At 39.6% G+C, this 19899-nt stretch overlaps 1 protein-coding gene and 2 long non-coding RNA genes across 3 annotated transcripts in view; 1 reads left to right on the top strand and 2 right to left on the bottom strand.

Annotated features, from left to right (window-relative positions):
- Nucleotides 1-5351: 5351 nt before the first annotated feature.
- On the bottom strand, nt 5352-10255 carry LOC118560580. The gene is made up of 3 exons (XR_004929455.1): nt 10163-10255; nt 6672-6733; nt 5352-5439 (listed from the first exon to the last, which is right to left on the bottom strand). It is a non-coding gene; the product is annotated as an uncharacterized LOC118560580 (long non-coding RNA).
- Nucleotides 10256-10264: 9 nt separating this feature from the next.
- On the bottom strand, nt 10265-10862 carry LOC118560581. Its single transcript, XR_004929456.1, has 3 exons — nt 10707-10862; nt 10417-10508; nt 10265-10280 (listed from the first exon to the last, which is right to left on the bottom strand). It is a non-coding gene; the product is annotated as an uncharacterized LOC118560581 (long non-coding RNA).
- A 33-nt stretch (nt 10863-10895) lies between these two features.
- The window catches only part of LOC118556322 (proto-oncogene vav-like), a 44620-nt gene continuing 35616 nt past the window's right edge, over nt 10896-19899 (top strand). The window contains exons 1-4 of the mRNA XM_036131720.1: nt 10896-10984; nt 17519-17722; nt 17996-18092; nt 18198-18314. Of these exons, the coding sequence (XP_035987613.1) occupies nt 18006-18092; nt 18198-18314 (204 nt within the window). The 5' untranslated portion in view covers nt 10896-10984; nt 17519-17722; nt 17996-18005. The remainder of the gene's footprint in view (nt 10985-17518; nt 17723-17995; nt 18093-18197; nt 18315-19899) is intronic.

The raw sequence follows: 19899 nt of genomic DNA, 5'->3' as shown, positions 1-19899 counted from the left end.
TTAGAAGCGGGAAACAGATGGTTAATTTGGAAGTGGCGCTCCAAGTTCCACGTTCAAACTTTAAAGCCAAATTGAATTGCGGTCACTTTATACCCCTGGCAGAAGCTCCATGTATGAATGGTACGCGACGCAAAAATCCGCAGTCAAATTCTTGTAACAAGGCTTGAAATTTCATCGGTGAGTAAAAAGGAAATGAACACATTATTTTTATGCAGTAAGAAAAATAGACTCCAGTGGATTAATACTTACACTTTTATTCATTACTGATTTTCAAATATGTGTGTCAAAGCACACAAAACCACTCAACCATATAAAAAAAGCCTCTGTACTTTGTGAGTGGCACATATGTTAAAGTGACTATATCATTGTTTACTTTAAAGCAACCTAACCTAACAATCCAGAAAGCAAATCCAAATGCCTTATTTTAGAATCAACTGAAATCATTGTTTAACATTTACCATTATTTTTATTCAGTTAAAGCAATGACAACGGAATAGGGATTTCAAATCACTGTCAACAAAACATATAAAAAAAATTAAAAGCCACGTTCAAAAATGTAAATAAACTAAAAGAGAAAACTCATGAGCCAACTATGAAACAAAATTAAGAGATTGTTTATAGCTGATGCTCAAAGATTTACTCAATTCGACCGTGACTGAGCTAGAGCTATTTGGCAAATAAGAATAGGGAAATATTTTAATCTGTAGATGTGCTGGAAAAGACGTACCCCGAAATGTCTGACAGCGGTAATTGCATTTAAGGATTGTTCTACAATGTCACCCAGGGGGAGTGAACAGAAATTGACATTTATGATAGTTATGGCCATGAAATTCTGAAATTCATCATTATTCTACTGCTTCACAATTATGGCCTACTTTGTGACAGTCTATTTTAGGAATTCTCAAGTAAACACATAAAAGTTTGTGTTTGAAACATGAAAAAAATTCGCTCAAAAGTTCTAGAGACGTTAATATGTCTGCAGGGTACTGTATTTCTTGTACCATTTAAACATCAATGTGTTTTTTTACCCCCCCCCCCCCCCCCCCCAACCAAAAAAAAAAAAAAAGAAGTCAAAAATGGACAGCTCTAAATCAATGTCTTTTTAGTCTTTTTTTTTTATTTAGCTGGTTATATCTGATACATTTCGAACAACCAACTCCTGTTAAATACTAAGTCCGGATAATCAGCGTTTTACTTTACTGTTTTTTTTGGGGTAGCAAGGTTCCATGTCCTGTTTTAAGGGGCGTTGGCCCCGGTATAACCACCACAAACACCTGTGAAATGTGCCGAGGACCCACGTTGTGAACCTGAACGCCACAGACTCCACCGCCTATAATGCCCACCTGTAATTCAGCTCTGTAAAATCAACCGCTGCCAGGCCTAAAACACATTCAAATACCTGAAGAGTCAAAAACTCTGCCAGTGGAATTGCGCAACAGGTATTAATGGGAAACCCGGGGGAAGGTTACAGGAAGCAAACAAACCGTGAACAATAAGGACTTTTTTGTGCTATATAACAAAAGCAACGTAAAAACAAACTTGGTGCCTAAAGTTATTTTTAACCCCTGCCTCTCTCAGTAAATAGTTAGATATGCGCTGGAGATGATAACGTCAGTACCCGGGCGGGCGCACCGGGGTGGAGCAGTGACCACTAGCGCGGTGGTTCCTACCTGTAAGAGCGCCTCACAGCTCGCTCCTCCCGGCCATGTTTTGCGGCTTGTGCCCGGCGCCAACACCGACCAAACAACAGCCGGGGTTACATGTAATGTTCTGTCGGTCTCTCTCCCCTGGTCCCTCCCTGCACCCCTGAAACTATCCTTCCTGCCCAGAGTCGGACGAGTTCCCACACGTTCTTGGCGAGCTCTCCTTCCTCTCTCTCTCCTCCTCCTCCTCCTCCTCCGTGTGCTGAAACACGGCAGTCTGTGTCAGCATTCCTGGGATTCCGGCACATCACCTGGCCGCAGTCAGCAAGACTACCCTGCCTTCCTTTTTGGCTGTAGGTAAACGCGCTGCGCTGTTTCTCAGCTGATTTAAGCTTCCCAAGCGTGACTCTGACCTACTTTTACGCGCACGGACACGTTACAGGATCCGAAAACGCTGGTTTGGGCTTCAAGAGAACTGTTGTCAGTAGTTCTGCAACAACAACCAGGTATCTGCGTATTTATTTATAATACATGGACTCTTGTATTAGTACTTACCAGTGTTTTTCCCCCAAATTTTGTTTGTTTGTTTTATTTGCTACCAACCTGCTGCTGCCAATAACGCCGGAAGACTGGCACAGGTCAGTGGGCGTTTGTTGAACAACCTGAGACTCACAGTAAGGTACCTATGTCGTTAACATTATCCAAAGGGTTTATGTCAGAACCAGTAATTTAATCTGAAAATAATAAACTAAAACATGTTTTTGGTGAGTTCCCATTAAATGCTGACCTCGGTCAGGAGGCTGTTATCAACAGCAGCATGCACCCTCTCCTTTACTGCCACAAATCAATAATATCTCCTGGTCTGTTTGCTTTCACCTCCACAGCATTAAGGGCTTCACTCGCCCCTGATGGCAGTGCCATGCTGGTTAATGCCCCTCTTCACATCTTGATTACCGTAATGCCCTTTTTATATGGTTTACCTCACAAACCCTTTTAGAAACTGCTTCTGCATCCGCTCAGAACTCCCCTCATACATCACATCACCCACTCTCCCCACTTATGTGTTGGTTTAAAATTCTACTCCTTCAAAGCCCCTTCCAGAACTCGCTCTTCCAGAACTACTTCAAATATGCCCTCACTCCTGCATGCTTCGGCCCATCTTTTCGCTTTCTCCACTTCCTTGATCCCATCTGTCCACTATAAGGCTGATATCTTTTAGCCACTCTGGACATTTGATCATCAACATCTTTGCACACATTAAAGTCGAGTGTCAAACCAACCTGTTCGGACTGACCTGCTCAAGATTATCCTGGCCTCATCCCGATCACTACAGAAACCTTCCACAAGCGCCAAATCATCCATACCCCCTGGTAGATTTGGACTTAAAATTATTTTTATTTGTAGTTTTTTTATTTGATAAAAAATGGCATATCAGCACTATTTATGCCTTTTTCAATAATCAGTAGATGAATATTTTTACAGCAGTCAAACCGATCTTTTAATTTTGCCCAAGTTTTTGCATGTCTCCACTGATTTTTTGACAATTTATCTTTGTGATGAGCTCCTTGTGTTTGAGCTTGGAAGGTCTTCTTGCCATCACCCTCATCTTCAGCTCTCCCCCCCCCCCCCCCCCTCCCCCTGAGATTCTCTATCAGATTCTGGACTGCTCCAAAACCTTAATATCACTTCAAATCAGAAGAAACATGTTGGTAAAATTTAAATATTACTTTAAACCTTAATCTGCCAGTGGTGACAATAATTTTTGTGCTCAACCTTACATGCTTTTTAAAAATATATATTTTTCACAGTGGTTTTATGACGTTTTGGTTTTTCACTTTGTTGTTTTTGTCTTTTACCCATGACGCTGATGATTTTCAAACAATGGTAATCATCATGTGGTGAGTCACTGGGAACCTTGAAAGCACCTATAAATACATTTTATTTTTATTATTATTGAATTAACTTATTAATGGCTTTATTCTGTGACTCTTACCTAACCTGTTTGTATTCATTGCTGACGACTCGACCAACACAATGACTCATTTTACTTAAGCTCCTTGGATATCTTGCTACACATTGTCTTGAGCTTTTTATTCCTCTGTTACTTAAGGCTTATTTTTAAATGCAGCGTGTGGTCAGAAGATTTCGTTGAGTTCCTCTTCAGTGAAGAACCAGAGTGTTGTTGTTAATCGGTGTATGGCGATAAGGAATGACTTATTGTTTCTGAACTTTTTCAGTCAGTGCACCTGCATTGAGTTAGTCCCAATAAAATCTTGGAGGCAAATCGCTCCAAGGCTGGATGGCCCACATTCTAACTTATGTTAGTCATTGTCTCTTTAAAAGAACATGATTTTCAGTTTAGGATTACCCTCAACCTTCTGCTACTCGGATTAAATTCTTTTTTTCTTGAAAACAGAAGGATATGATGAAATTTGTAAATCAGTCTGTGAGAATACAATGGAGAAAGTGGATTGTTTGACCTCCAAAGTGAAGAGATTAAGCTGAAATGCTCTGCTGGTAATCTTGCTTGCTTCTTTTGGATTCATTTGTCTCCTTTTCTGTAATTCAATACAAAGTACTTCTGAGTGACTAAAGCTTTATTTAAAACAACATACTTTGGTGATGACTCCATGAAAGGCTAGGATTGAGATGAAATTAAAGATCACAGGTTGCGGCCTTCTCGTAATCCTCAAAGTAATGGGAGGTAAAACACAGCAACATGGCGGGCGATCAGACACAAGCGTCTACAGAATCACGAAAACCGACATTCTGAAACTTATCCCTGGGACGCGCTTTTAAAAAATACTGGTTGTGGTCTCCCAAAACGCTAGGTCCGTGTGGATTGGTGGATGTTTGCTGAATAATTTGCTATTTCTTTTAAAAATGACTTTTGTCTATTGTTTTTGTCCTGCAGATAGTTCAAAGATTGACACTTTTGTTTTCCTCAACTTGAAAAACTTACCTATTTTTCTTTAAGCACGCTGGGCACAGCATGCATAACGCATTAAGAACTGGACGGAAAATAAATTAAATGGCGGCCAAAGTCTAAGGAAAAGGTTTATTCATTATGACTTCAGCATATTTTTAATAGAAACTCAGACAAAGGTTTTAAATGTTTTGATTTAGATCACTCCGCACACTTATTTAATCAGTTTAAAGATGCACTTGAGATTTTTAAGCAACAGTTTGTTGAGTCAGGGGTCTTTATATTATTTTATTTTATATCAATTTTACCCAAAACTGCACTTATGTATTTGTTTAAACTCTGCTTTAAATGTCAGTGATTAATTTCATTATTTTAGTCTCTTTAGGAGACCCTGAACTCAGAGCAACAAGCAAAAGCACCCCTGGAACAATCTAAATACTTTAATATAGTCTTGAGATGGTCCGTTTATTGCATTACTCATAAAAAAATGCTTTTATCTTGGATGATTAAAGTGGGAGTTAATATTTCACAAAGTGAACAGCTCATCATACGAAGGCTTTTCACATTTTCTGTGCATGGCAAGTCTTCTGCTCACAAAGTCTCGCGGCCTTTATGACAGACATGTTAATTATTAGCCAGACGTGAGTAGGCTCATAAGAGAAAGTCAGAGTACTTCCTAAAGCCATTATGATTTTCACACTCTTAACAGACAAAAACACGATGGACCTGAGCTCACCTGTGCTTGCCCTCGTGACTGAGAGCGTTGTCCTCGTCCAGAGGGTGGAGCAAAGAGCAGGAAGAGGACAGACGGTGTTTCTTGTCGGCACGATGGAGACGAGGAAGAACGCTCTGACGAAAAAGATCCTTTGGCTTCCCCAACAGGAAAGGGTTGCAAGATGAAGATAGTTGTATGTTATTTTAATTATTGAACCTTTCATCGTTTTTGTAATGTACTAAAATAACGTGTCAGTTTTTTTCTTAGTTTGAATATTTCCAATGGGGCTAACGGTGTAAAATGTCCACCAGATTTCAGCAATAACCCAAGTGCACATGCTGATCAAAATCAAAGCACATTATTCAATAAATTAAGTTATATGTAATGAAGTGGGATGGTACAGGGAATGATGATTGAACCCAAGGAACCTGCATTGTGCAGGTGTGATTTTTTACAAATCTTTCCACACAGATTGCAACTCAGGTGATAAACCGGATAATTCTACCAGTTTTACTCTTTTTTTTTTCAAGTGTTTCCTTTTTTGTGACAATTGTTTTGGATGTTAATCCAAATTTGTTTCATCTTTAGATTTTGGACATTTCTTAATATATCGTTTCTGCAGTTATATGAAGTCTGCCTGTACCATATGCTGTAAGAAGGCTTGCACCATGGTGTTCCTACCTACAAACTGCCCCTTTAAAATGGGGTTTTGAGGTGATGTACAAAGTCCTTCTTCCTGTAAACACAGTGTGTGCAATGACATCGAAAGAACTTTGGCTTCCTGTGTTCTCCCAGTGGCTTGTCCAAATCTTTCACATACATTTTTAAACATGCTTGAACTTCCTTTTTGCTTACAGGGGTGCAGTAGAAAATTCAGAAGCATGGACATAGAGCCGTTACCATCATTCTTTTATTTTTTTACTATTGGAGTTTTGCAACTCCAACAGTAAAACTGAGCAATTCTTTGGTAATGAGAAATCTTTTCGTAGGCCAGCTGATATTGATTCGCACAAAGCAGCTGTAATGCCTTCCAAATACTAAATGTTTCAGATGTTTTTTTTTTATTTCTATGTCTGTTCACATCCCTTTCTTCACAAGTCCAATACCCCCTATGTCGTTCCAGCTGTTTCCCCCAATTTTTTGTGGACTAATTTGCTTTGATTTCTTTGTACCTGTGGATTACTTGGGTTGTTGCCGACATTCTGTGGTGAACTTATTTTCATTGGCCCTATTAGAAACCTTTAAACTGAGACAAACCATTGATATGTCAATTTATTATTTATATTACGGACTAGAATCTTATTTCTTCATTAATTCAATTTAACCGTGAAGATTTCTTTTAGGGTTTTGTGAAGGCGTGTGATGTTACAAGATATTACAGCCTCACCAGGTCCGATGAGGATCCCAGGGAATATTTTCGACTGACTCTGCGCTTCACAACCTGATAATCTGACAGGGAGAAAAGCCGTTAAGAAAATTTGCAGATCTGTCGCAAATGTTTCTTGCAGAAGAGAAGCTGCAAACCACTCTCATAATTGTCTGATAAAAATGAAGCTGTAAAAAAAAGGGAAAGAAAAAGGCATGTTAAGTACAGTGCTTTTGAGCTAAGTCAGACTGGTTGTTTTACTTGCTTTTCAATTACAAACTCAACGTGGAAGTAGGATGTAAACTGTTTGATGTGTTTACCTTGAGGCATTTGACTTCCTTTCAAAATGAACGGCTAATGAACACCAGATGAGGTGACTTGACAAGCAAGCTTGTCATGTTCAGCATACATTATTTCAGCAACCACCGATGTTTTCAAGTTGAAAGCATTGGACAAAATTTTACATGTAAGCATAGTTCAAGCATTTAAGTTCGCCAAGAACACAAGCAGTCTGAAAGAGAGAGATTTAAATAAGGATGTTGACAGAAGTGGACTATTCACAAGGTGACTACAACTGCAAATAATGCAAGGAATTGTCACCTTTTAATGTTAAGTCAATTGGCGTGCTTGAAAATGAATGTTTAATGATACATGTGTGTATCTTTTTTTTCTTTTTGCCATATTGCAAAACTAAAAAGGTATTTTTTGTTTAAGACTGCCCTTGAACTGATGGTTTGTTTAGAACAACCTGCTGTTAATAAGTTGTTCATTAAATGCTTGCATTATTTTGGCTGTTAAAAGTAAGAATTGGTTCAACTGATAAAGTGGGATTGAATATTGGGACATTTGTACTGTGTGGATTATATGCGTGCATTTAGTTAGACACTTAAGACACACAAGGATTCGCGTCGTAAAACATATAACGTCTCTATGATGACGCGTTCTTTCTCCAGATATTACTTGAGGAGGAAATCTCCTTTTAGGGGTGTGTCAAAGTTTAGAAAAAGACGAGGCGACCATGATTCGGAGCTCCTTTTCTTCGGGATGTCGCCCGCATCTTTTTTGTCTTAATGACCTCAGTGCTGAACCTTGTAATCATTTCTCTACCATATTCAGAATTAATGGTTAAGCCGAACTCTGAAGTTGAATCATCTTTAGAGGGGATTTTATTTTGGTGAGCCGCTTAGAGGAAATAATCGAACCAGAGGGGAAGACAATGAATGCGCACATGGTTAGAGTGTATGCTAACACAGGTGGTCAAGAGGAGCCATGAATATATGTTTTTTTGTGTTTTTTATGTTCAAAATACATTATAAGGCCCCTTTTAAAAATATTAAATGGGGGTGCAGTTTGGCTCAGTAGGCAGAGTAGGTGCACGCTATTCTAGGGTTATCAGTCCTCGATACAACTGTCCCAGGTTTGACTAATGGCCCAGACCAATCACAGCAACTCTTCCCCTTCTCTCTCTTCACTCCTTTTCCTGTCTGAAAGCCATAAATTAGGCACTGGAGGGAACAACATCTTACAAAAGCATGATAAGAAAGATTTAAGATAGATTTTTAGGGTACTATATCTACTGGTAATTTGCTTAAGTTTTTTAAAATGTATTGGACTAAAAGTTTATTTTAATTTAGTACTAACATGTCGATGCACATTATCTTGAAGCTGTAAAGGACCTTGGTGTTTTTAGACCCGTTTGGTTGCTGTCCAACTAGTACAAAAGGAAATGGGGTAATGATGAGCGCTGTAGTAAATAAGGATAAAAGATAATAAAATAACGAAAACCCAAATCTCCCCCCGTTAAAAGTGCCTTGGCATGTCCCAACAGCCCATCAAAAGCAATAAGTCACATTAGAAGTTTATTAGTTTCTCGTGACATGAGTCACGATATCACAAATGAGTCAGTGTGTACTTCTTCTTCAAGCAGTGCTAAACCAGTTTACAGCTCCACCACCTGCTATTTCCTTTTTCAAAATGAGGAAAAGTTGAAAAAGTTACCTATTTTGAAAGGGATGCAATTTCAGCCCAAGTTAAAAAGCAGACTGCTGATACTGCAGACGGTCATTAAAACTTTGACAAATCTTCAGTACAAAGTCTGCTGCTCCTCCATCTGGCTAGTCTGCCTATAAACTTCCTGATGAGCAAGTCTGTGTGGTGCCTCTGATTTGTCTGATGCACCGACAGGCCTTTAGGGATATGTCCCTACCTGCTTCTCAATTGGATTCAGGTCTGGAGTTTGGCTTGTTCTATCTTTTTAGGTCAATAGCCATCTCTTAGTAGCATTTGCTATTCTCTTTATTTCTAGATGGATTGACTGAACAATGCTCTGCAAGATGTTCAAAACTAAATAAAACAAAAGAAACAAGGACCGTTTGCAGAGCAGCTGGTTGAAAACAGATTAAACTACACACAGATTGACAATTTATTATTGTGGTGATTTATAAAAGCACTTGCTTGCACTATATTTCATTCAGGGGTCTCAGAATAACAATTTGTATGCTTTTGTTCGTAAAATATCTACGTCTACTACCAACTTATCAAATAAGTGCTACTTTGCCTCTGTCTCTCCCATGGATCCCCCAATAAATAATGTAAGTTGATGGTTGTAATTTGACAAAATGTGCTAAGTTCAAGGGGATATAATTCCTCTGTTAGACATAAAAGGGATATTTTGTTAACAGTAGATGGAGATTTCTCATACAGTATCTGAACAGCAGTGGATTGATGTGTGAGCTGTAATATTTCAGTGACCACATTATATGCGTGTATGTAAGCTGCTGGCCTGAAAACTATAATAACAGAGTATTTAAAAAAATATATATGTTTGTTTTTTACAAATAAGGAAATAGAACAGGGAAGGACATAAATAGAAATTACAGGAAAACAGAATTGTTGTATCTGTTTACACAAAAGTTATCATTTGCACTGCAGCACAATAAACGGCAAAAGGAAGTCAGAAAAGCAGCACTTTAAAACTCCCGTTGACAATTTCCTCGGAAATTGTGGGATTGTTTATGATCTGTCTGTTGACTATCACCCAGCGGCTGTCCGTCTGGCAGATAATTGTTTTAATGAGTGTGTTCAGCAACTGGTTTTCCTGAGAAAGCTCTTCTGATCCAGGCACAATGGGGGATTTGCTGCCACTGTAATCCTTTGCCAATATGACAAAATTTGCTAGCAGCAGTGTGAGTAATTCAGCTTGGGATACTAGGCGAAAGTGACGCAGAAGTTAGGAAGTTCGTCCTCCTGCAAGTGACAGGTTGCCGACCCCCCCGTCTCAGTTGTGGCAGCCTCGCCTCTGTCAGTATGCCCCAGGGCGGCTGTGGCTACTAACGTAACTCACAACCGTCAGGGTGTGAATGTGTGCGTGAATGACTGACTGTAGTGTAAAGCGCTTCGGACTACTTAAATCGCGGTACAAGTACAAGTGATTCTCATTGATTTAGCTTAACAAAAACGTTTTAAAACACTGTTTGTTTTGCAAATTAGACTGTGTGTCCGTTGTGTCTGACCAGAAAGTGGGTCCAGCTTCTGTCGATCTCTTGAAAGCTGAGAGAGGATTGTTTCTCTATGCGCTGCATCCTCTATCCCAGCATCCTTTAGCTCTCCATCCATTACATGCATCAGACCCTGCAGAGAAACAACAGCGAGAGCCAGCAGGGGATTACACCGGATTGAAGGGGGGGGGGGGGGATTTCGACACAGAAGAAAGAAAAATGTACATCTCAGAGAAACACAAACGGATGCCTTTTGAGCCTTTACATACCTCCAGACCATAGTATTCACTCTCTAGGGTCTTGGTGTACTGTGGCAGTTCAATCTGTCTCAGCCACCAGGCGATAGAGCGATTATTCATGTCTGAACAAACAGAGGAGAAAGAAAACTGATTGCATACCAACAGAAACACTAACACACACATGCTTGAACATGTTTCCGAGCAAAAGAGTTTCTCAGAGAGACAAATGAAAGATTAGATTGACATCATCTTGCCTATAGAAAACATTCAACCAGATGCGTAAGGAAGAGGTCACTTGAGAAAGAGAATGTAGCACCTACCTACTTGCAGGATCCACTGTGGCCCTCTTACAGGTATTTTTGACCAACCTCTAGATGTGCTTCCACTAATTCATTTACTTCTTCCCTTGTTTTCTTCTCGCCTTTCTCTGCAGCCGGTCCTTTCCAACTCATCCCTGTCATAAAGACGGTGCTACTTTCTCCTTGTGGTTACAGTGGAGGCCCGCTCCCCCTCAAAACCTGCAGGGTCACTCAAAGGCCAATCAGATTGTACAGCGGGCACCCAGCACCCCAAAGAGATCAGCAAATCACCATGCAAGGTTTGGAATAAGCTCCCGGGAGGTGGAGAGAGCCGGTACAGGCATGTCAGAGGTGGGGGAGAAAAAAAAAAAAAAACGAAAAGGGTTTTAAACGTTAGGCAGCAGTCAGCATGTCATGTCAGAGATAGGTATGCATGCACGCTGGTGTGTCCTCCAAGCCGTTGTTCCCGAGACAGCGGAAACTGACAGACACATGCAGCATATCAGCAGGGAAAACCGGGTTGTGTAAGAGAGACATCTAGTGTTTAAGTTAACCATGGCACAGAGCATTTCTCCAGCAGTCAGCGGGCAGGAGGCAGCATATGCCCTCCATAGGACACACCTCCATCACTAAACCGGCACAGAGACACAAACTGCAGACAGTTTAGTTAATCTATCATGCAGGTTTTCAGACAATGGGAGGAAGCTGGGATCAACAGGATAGAATCCATGCATGTTCAGAGAGGAGACCAAGCAGTGAGATTCTGGCTGGAAATTTAACCCAGTGCCTTTTTGCTTTGCGATAACAGCTCAAACCAACAAGCCTCCGACTCTAAAGTTTACATAATCTGCATTTGCTTGACCTCATCTGTCAGTTCAGTGAGTGTCTTTTTTATTATTCTTTTTCTGGAAAAACTGGGCTAATTTGTATGTTTTTCCAAAGGATAAATCAACCCACATTTAGGGTCATATCTTCTGTCAGAGCAGTGATTCTTTTTTAGACCTTTTTTAAGTTAATCAATTTTCCCAAGTTCCACTGTTTTGACACACATTTTACATTATTGCAAAATGAATTGTACTGTAAATGTATGTTATTTAATTAAAACAAAAGACAAATGTTCTTTATTGCTTACAATTCATCGTAAGAAATTAAAATTTTCAACCAAGGTGAAGGAGAAAGGTTCTGAGGTCAAATTTTCTATTTGGAAAGTCACAACTTTCTTACCAATCCCCGCCTTAAAATCCAGGGGCTGCCTTCCAAATAAGATAGTAACAACTGCAGTTATTTGCACCTTTTTGTTATTTTTACCTCATTAAATGTTTGAAACACAGTATGAAACCACCTCCTTTAGTTTAATGCACATGTTGAAAGTTTCTATGAAGTAATCCCTAGTTAACCTCGGAGTGGCACTCAAAAACCAACAGAGTTGCAGGAGTTTATTTTAGGTCTGTTGCTGAGGTGGATCGTGAAATCTACATCCAATGTAAAAGCCTAATCTAAGTTTGTGTTTTTCCAAGTTGCTATATATAAAAATCATCTAAATATTTTATTAACCTCTTGAGATAACATGATGTTGATGTACTATAATTGTCATTTATTTATTTATTTATTTTACCCAGAAATGTGATCCGTATATCAATTCACAGTAGCACTAAGAGTGACCTCCCACTTGGTGGCGCCACCGTCTTAGTTTACCTGCTGCTGCAGGGTATGAAGGATAAGATATATTGCTATTGGTTTGTATGTGTATCAGTTGTTAGATGTGCAACTGAGCACAGAATTTAGCAGAGCCCGTTGCTTTTGAAAATGAACATCTTCCTTAAAGAGGCTTCTGATCAACAAAGATTTGCACAACCTGTTTGAACAACTTTGCAGCTCGACACCACAGTCCGCTTATATTCACTTTGCTAATGATTGTGCCAAATGTCTTGTGAACCACTAAATGTTCAGGTTTTCATGCTCTGCTGCCCTGGAGTTGCCTGAACATGAACATTTCACATAAAGGCATAGCTACATTAAACCACAGACATTCCTACTGTGCAATGCAGGAAATGCTACAATTCCAGCCTGCCCTGTAGTGAAGCAACAATGTCTTAGCTTCCTAGAACACCACCCTGTGCTACTAGTGTGTGTCAGCTCCTCTCGGTCAATGGTCTTGTCCTCCATTGGGGAGGTGTAATCAAGGTTGTCAGGGGACTAGGAGTGAACAAAACACACCCAAGATGCTGAAGCCTATAGATATTGTGGGGCTGGTCGATGCAGCTCTTCACTGGCCCATGGCTGTCTGGGGAAAATGTCTATTGGCCTCCCTGGAAAAGTTTACCATTGGGTGCTCGAAAGCAGGTCTTGGGCTAATATCAAACCTTGGATTCAGGAAGAGCAGTGCGGCTTACGTCCAGGCTTCATCTTCATCCTCCAGAAAGTGCCGAGGGGCTCATGGGTGTTTGCTCATCCAATCTAAACGTACAATGCAATTATAGAAGTGTTGTGACTGTGTCCCTCCAGGCACTTTCTGGTGGGTGCTACAGAGTGTGGGGGAGCTGAGGATTCTTTTAAGAGCTGTTGGATTCTTATATAACCACATTTAGAGCTGTGTCTACATCTTATGCACCAGTTCAAGCTTGTTCCCAGGGGGGCTTGGGCTCTGCCATGGCTGCCCCTTGTCCCAATGGTTTTTGTAGTGCTTATGGAAAGGAGCTTAAGGCACAGAAAAGGAGATTGTACGGTTTGGAAAGCTCAGGATGTAATTTTTGCATTTTGCAGATGAAGGTGGTTTCAGACGTGTTGAGACCATGACCTTCAGTGTGTATTGAGGCGGCTTGCTGCTGAGGTTAAAGCGACAGGATTGAGCTTCAACTCCTGTGAGTCTGAATCCATGCTTCTCAACTGGAGGAAGGTGGACAGCTACCTCCATGTTGGGGAATCTCCGCCTGAAGCAAAGGAGTTGAAGTATTTTGGAGTCTTCTTCATCAGTGATGGTACACTAACGCAGACGAAGAATAGAAGGATTGTGGTCACGTTTTCGGCAATCAAGGAGCTACTCAGTAGCCTCGTGAGACCATCCTGATCTCGCGAGCTTTCAAGGTTTCACTCGCAGATCAGTCTGGCTACCCTCCGTTAAAGAAAATTTGGAGCCGTTCACCAAACGAACGTCCAATCAGCGATGGCTTTGAGGCAGGTTGAGGTGTGACGCAACGGGAAGCGACAGTTCAGTCTAAAGAACATGGCGGCTTCAGCCGATAAAACTAGCGTTAGCGTGGCTATCGAGCAAGTTTTATCGGAATTACAGAGTATTTCTTTGCTGAGCTAACGAGCCTTTACCTGCAGCAGCAAGAGCAGCTTGGCTTGTGGTTGTGTTTTCGTCGTCGCTCTGTTACGGGCGACGACAAATCCGATTGGTTTATTTGGCCCGTCTATCACCAACATAGGCCAATCAGCTAACCAGTATTTTCGCCCCTTCCCAAAATTACTTCAACGGAAGGTTTCCAGATGGATATGCGGAGCAAATCTATCTGGCGGAGTCAGGTAAGCTACTCAGGTCTGTCCAGGTGAAAAGGAAGATGAGCCAACAAGCAAAGCACCTAGCTGACCAGTCTGTCTACATTCCTACCCTCAACTATGACCATGAGATACGGATCAGGGCTGAAAGAATCAAGGTGCGAAAATGAGCTTTGACCACACGGTGGTTGGATGATTCAATTCAATTTTATTGCATCTATATAGCACCAATTCACAACGCACATCATCTCAAGGCACTTTTCAATCCACTCCTCCTGCAAGAGCTCAGAGCCACAGTGGACAGTCGAATGTTCTTGAGAAAGTCGTTGGGGACAAGGATGTTTGACTCAGGTCCTACAAAAGGTTTAAGGTATGAATAGAGGGAGAATTTTACATATGCAATTTCATTTACTAAAAGCTCATATAATTCTTTTCCATTTTCAAATTAGTTCATAATGGGTTGCAGTGACATGATTTTTTTTTTGGCCATCAGCCTTAAACCATCAAAGACAGTGAGTGGGATTTACACTTTACTGATAAGTGTGCTGAAGGGGATTTAATGTGAAGATTAGCTAATCTGATTTTAGGGTTTGCGCAACGCGCCCCAACGACAGTTTAAATGATGTCATGGTGCGCTGTACTAACCATGAAAGAGCTCAATACATACTCAAGTCATTATGTGCAGATGACACAAGATACATTTTTGCTGACATCAAATCGGACTAAAAGTTGTTATATTTTTTGGTAAGGACTTTCAAAATGGTTTACAATTGTTATGCCAGATTAAAAAGAAAGGGAAAGAGAAATCCTTCCAATTCATATGTTTAAATTCAACAGATTTCCATTTTGGCCGTTTCATCCCATATGCTATTACTCTAATGAACAGTTGATTCTGGCAAAAACAGTGTTAATTTTCACTGTTCAATTTGTCATATTGTATGTACTGTATACCAAATCCACCTACCTTATGTATATAACAACATATATAATATTAAGTCATTCCAGCATTCTCTGCACTCATCACACTGTGGACACGTCTGTTTGTATGTGTATGTGCATCACTTCCACCTGTACATATTATGACATGAAGATAATAATTACAGCAATGGAAATAATATTTACTTCTGCATGCTTCCTGCTCATTGCACCATTGCATTATCGTCCCAATTTGTCCGCTTGTTTTCTACATGTTTTCTATACTGCAGACTGTTTGACTTTTCATACTGCATTATTGTGTTACTGTATTATTGTTTATTATAATATTATATTATATTATATTATATAAGTAAGCACATCATCAGCATTGTACAACCTAGAGTCAAATTCCTTGTATGTGTACGCATACCTGGCAAATAAAGCTGATTCTGATTAACTTTTAACGGCCTCTGATTCTTTTTTTGTTTTGTTTTTTACCTTTGTGTGAATCTCCACACATGAACTATTTACAAAGCATGATTGGATGTTGTGACTGCACTTTGTAAACTGATGATGGTGTGTGATTTATTCAAATGTGTATTTGTCGTCTTGGCCAGGTCGCTCTTGGAAAAGAGATTTTTAATCTCAATGAGTTTTTTACCTGGTTAAATAAAGGAATCTAATCTCCATTCTATTCTATTTTAAATTGTATAGCTGGGCTAAAATATCTTTGGTATCCTTCCACAAGCTCCTCACATTAGTTTGCTGGAATTTTGTCCCACTTCTCCAGATAGTGGGAGTCAGGTTCAGAGGCTAATTTTCTTGCCCATAAATGCATTTCAGAATAAATCGGATACCAAATGGCTTAGGAACAAGAACGTCAATGTTTTGGAGTGGCCATCACAAAGTCCTGATTTTCAATTTGATGGGAAAAGTGTGCGTGCGGGTGCATGCGTGTGTGTGTGTGTGTGTGTGTGTGTGTGTGTGTGTGTGTGTGTGAGATTAATTTCCACAGGACGTTTCTTCCTTGGGTTACCATGCATCTCCTTTTTGGCCAGAAACCACAGGGTGTATTATCTTTATTGCATTTGCACACTTTAATCTGTTTGTTTTTTGTGTTTCTTTATGGGTAATGACTTCTTCCGCCCTGAGGGACCTTTCTGCTTATAGCGGTACAAGATTTGTTTTGCTATAGACACTGATACTCTCTTACGAGCTTCAGCCAGCCTCTTCACAAGGTCTTTTGCTTTTGTTTTGGGGTTGAAATGCAAATTTCATACTAAAACACATTAATTTGTAGGTCACTAAACCCTTCTACTTTCTGAACGCCATTATGGCTGGACCTCAACTGTATGTACTTTTAACACGCAATGATTTTACATCGTAATCAATACATTTGAGGTTTATTTAGTCAACAATTGTAATATTTAAACAATTATGGATGAATTCATGTATTTTTCCTCAGTTTTATTTAAATATGACATTTTTAAATAATTAACAACATGCATACTATGTGCATTACAGATTTATACCCAAAGTTGAAGCTGAGTTCAACAAATGCACTTTTGAGTAAGAAGAAAAACTAAATTTAACGCGTCAATTAACTTTTACGGACAAGTTACACTTTAACTGTGTTTATACTATCGGCTATAAACAGTATACAGGAACATAGCTTTAACAACATGCTGTAGCTGATTAAGATGAGTAAATCAGAACTATGTAAAGCTTTGGATGCATAATGAAGCACAAGTAATCTGGAATAATTTCTTATAATGGGCAATAACACATTAAAGTCTTTAGAGAGACTGTTTAGAAAAGATTAAATGTATTACAACGCAGTTTATAAGGCGCTATAAATCTATTTTTGCCTCTACAGATATATCCGAAAAGCAAAATGTCTCTGTCTGTTTTAAGGACTTGTCCTAGCTCTCTGTCACGGCACTTTTAAAATCACAGTTTCTCTCTTTGAAGCTCTTAGGGGCATTGTATGAGATGTCACATCTGAATATGGTCTTCTCCTCCGCTGTGACTCACATAAAATCACTACTGGTTGGTGTTTTCGTTGCTTGTGACCTGTTTCAGTATACAATGTGCAATTTTAGGATTTCTTTTTTACCTCGACTAAAATTAAAACAATTTCTCTGTTGTTGTGTGCACTTCTTTAACGTGTAATACAACGCCGCATACAGCATTTCAGCTAAAGATTTGTGAAGGTGCTTCTCTGTAAATTGATCCAAGCAACCCTCTGCTCTGCATTTCACGCAAACAGATGCATGCTTAGTAATTTTGCATCTGATGAACTCCTTGCATTAAGTTTGCACACATATTCTCATGCAGGCTCACGCTCTTTTTTTTTTTTTTATCAGTTTGCAGCAGCAACAGCAGCAGCAACTCTATGTGTGTATGTGTCTGTGTTTGAGAGAGAGAGAGAGGGTGCGTCAGAGGAAAAAGGAAGTTGCGGGATGAAGTTAAAAGCCTTTAACAGAGTGCAGCTCTGCAGAACACCCACTACGGAAGAAAGGCAGAACAAGAGCGCCGAAGTCTGAAAATGAGATAATGAAAGTTAAGTTAAGGAGTGAACATCGAGAAAAAAGAAAAAAGTCTTTAAGGAGAAATTAGTGAAGGTAAGACTAGATCGTTTTAATTTTCATGCAAAAATAATTGAATTAAAAGTGAACACATTTTTAAACAGTTTTCAGGTTTTTGCTGCTTCTTGGAAATGGCTGCATGTGTAACAGTTCGCTGCCTTCTGTTGGCCAACCAAATTATTGCTAACTTGACTAAGACTGAATCTCACTGTATCAGAGCTCAACAAAAAAAGAGCCAAGCTTTTTTATTTTATTTTTTTTCAAGCAGCATACACTGTGAATTAATCTGTCCATACTGTAATTTACAAGACCAGCAAAGATGGAGCTGTGGCGGCAGTGTGCGATCTGGTTAATAGAGTGTCGAGTTCTTCCTGAGAACCACCGGGTCACATGGGATGGCGCCCAGGTATATCAGCTGCATCTCGCCCACACCTAAACACCTGCTCGCAAATGTACATTCCCCCATCTCTTTACTTCTCGGTTCAAACGTGTATGTGGTCAATGCCCTCAGGTGTGTGACCTGGCCCAGGCTCTCAGAGATGGTGTGTTGCTCTGCCAGCTGCTCAACAACCTGCTGCCTCAGGCCGTCAACCTGAAAGAAATCAACCTGCGGCCACAGATGTCCCAGGTGAATCACACAAGTCTTTTCCTGCTACATTTCCATAGATGATTTCCATAGCTACCACTCAGCCAGCACGCCTCACTGAAGCCCAAGGGCAGTACGATAAGAAAATAATGTAATATCTTATCTTCCCTGCTCTGGAAGCATGCAGAGTAGTTGCAGAGATGATGCCGATGAGGTTAAGTTTCAGGTAAACAGTGTTCATTGAAAAATAACAAATTATATCATGCAAGTTATCTATTAAGTCAAAAAAAAACAAAAGTGTATAATTCAAGTCCGTTCCTCTAAGTGTAGCCTTTTCTCCGTTTCTTGGTCTGCATAATCATGTAACACATTTTCATATTGCATGCCTAGTGGCAAATTTGACGCACCTAAAAAAAAAAGAAGATAGGGGGATTTTTGTGCTGTTCCAATTTTTGATCAATCAGCTGAACATTCCCAGCACTGCGAGCTCTTTGGAGATTTTAAGAGCAACTCCAATAAATAATGGTGAAGATCAGACATGTGAACACTAAACAAAACACAAAAAACAATTGTGGCAGAAAAGAAATATGAGTATATCTTGAGCTTGTCTTAAGAAATTTGTATTAAACTCAGTAACACAATGACAAGAATTTTGGGAATTTGCGATGACAAAAGACAAAAGTCGATGCTTGGTATTATGTGAAATTTTGTTGTGGGAAGTTTAAATACAATAAATACATTTAATGAAAATGGATCTAAAACAAGGTATAAAAATGACTTAATGTAAGCATATTCTCTGGCATACCAGCTCGGGGGCTTCTGCAAGTTTTGGTGAGTTGGATTTAAGACATTATAAAACATTTTATAATGTCCTATGTGAGTTATTGAAAATCTTTCAAAGATACGCTAACCTTATAACATATAAAAAGTGTGACGTTAGTTATCAATAACTCCAAACACATGCCAAAAGGGAAATTCCTCTTAGGTTATGCAGGGAAGTGGGAATCACTGGACCTTGTAGTGTTTTCACAGCCAGCAGACTCTGACGAGGGTGATATAGCTCTCTGCCCAGGGCGGCACAGCTTTGGGGGAGTCATAGTCTCAAAAAATAGCCATCTTTTAGCTTTCTCTCCAGATATGCTTTGCTTTGTTGGATGTCTTGTCAATGGGGAGTGGGCTTCCCTCAGCCCTGAGGACAGTGTAAGCATAGTAAGAAGTCTCTAAAAATGTACTAGATAAAAAGTTTATTAATAATAGTTATCATCGTCATCTAGAAGTACTGTATTAGTACACATTCAGTTAAGACATAACTAAAAGCAATGTCAGCCCTCTTGAAAAATCAGGTTATATTTGAAATAGTTCAAGGCCCTGAATTGAGATGTTTGGATTTCTGACCTTTTTAGATCTTGCAGAAACGCTGCACATAGACATGCCAATTTATTACTCAACTTCAACTCTCTGAATTCTGAATATAAGCAGAAAATGAGGAATCAAGGATTTTCCTGTTTTTGGTTCAAATATTTTTGAAAGCAATTAATGTTAGTTAAGTTAAGTTAAGTTTAGTTAGTTAATGTTTTGTTTTAAAACAAAGAACACTGTGTCATAAATGTAGTCAAACACTGTTCCA

The sequence above is a fragment of the Fundulus heteroclitus genome, unplaced genomic scaffold (assembly GCF_011125445.2).
Source record: "Fundulus heteroclitus isolate FHET01 unplaced genomic scaffold, MU-UCD_Fhet_4.1 scaffold_453, whole genome shotgun sequence".
Lineage (NCBI taxonomy): Eukaryota > Metazoa > Chordata > Actinopteri > Cyprinodontiformes > Fundulidae > Fundulus > Fundulus heteroclitus.
Note: the sequence above shows the minus strand (reverse complement) of the source record. Positions and strands in the feature narration are given on the sequence as shown.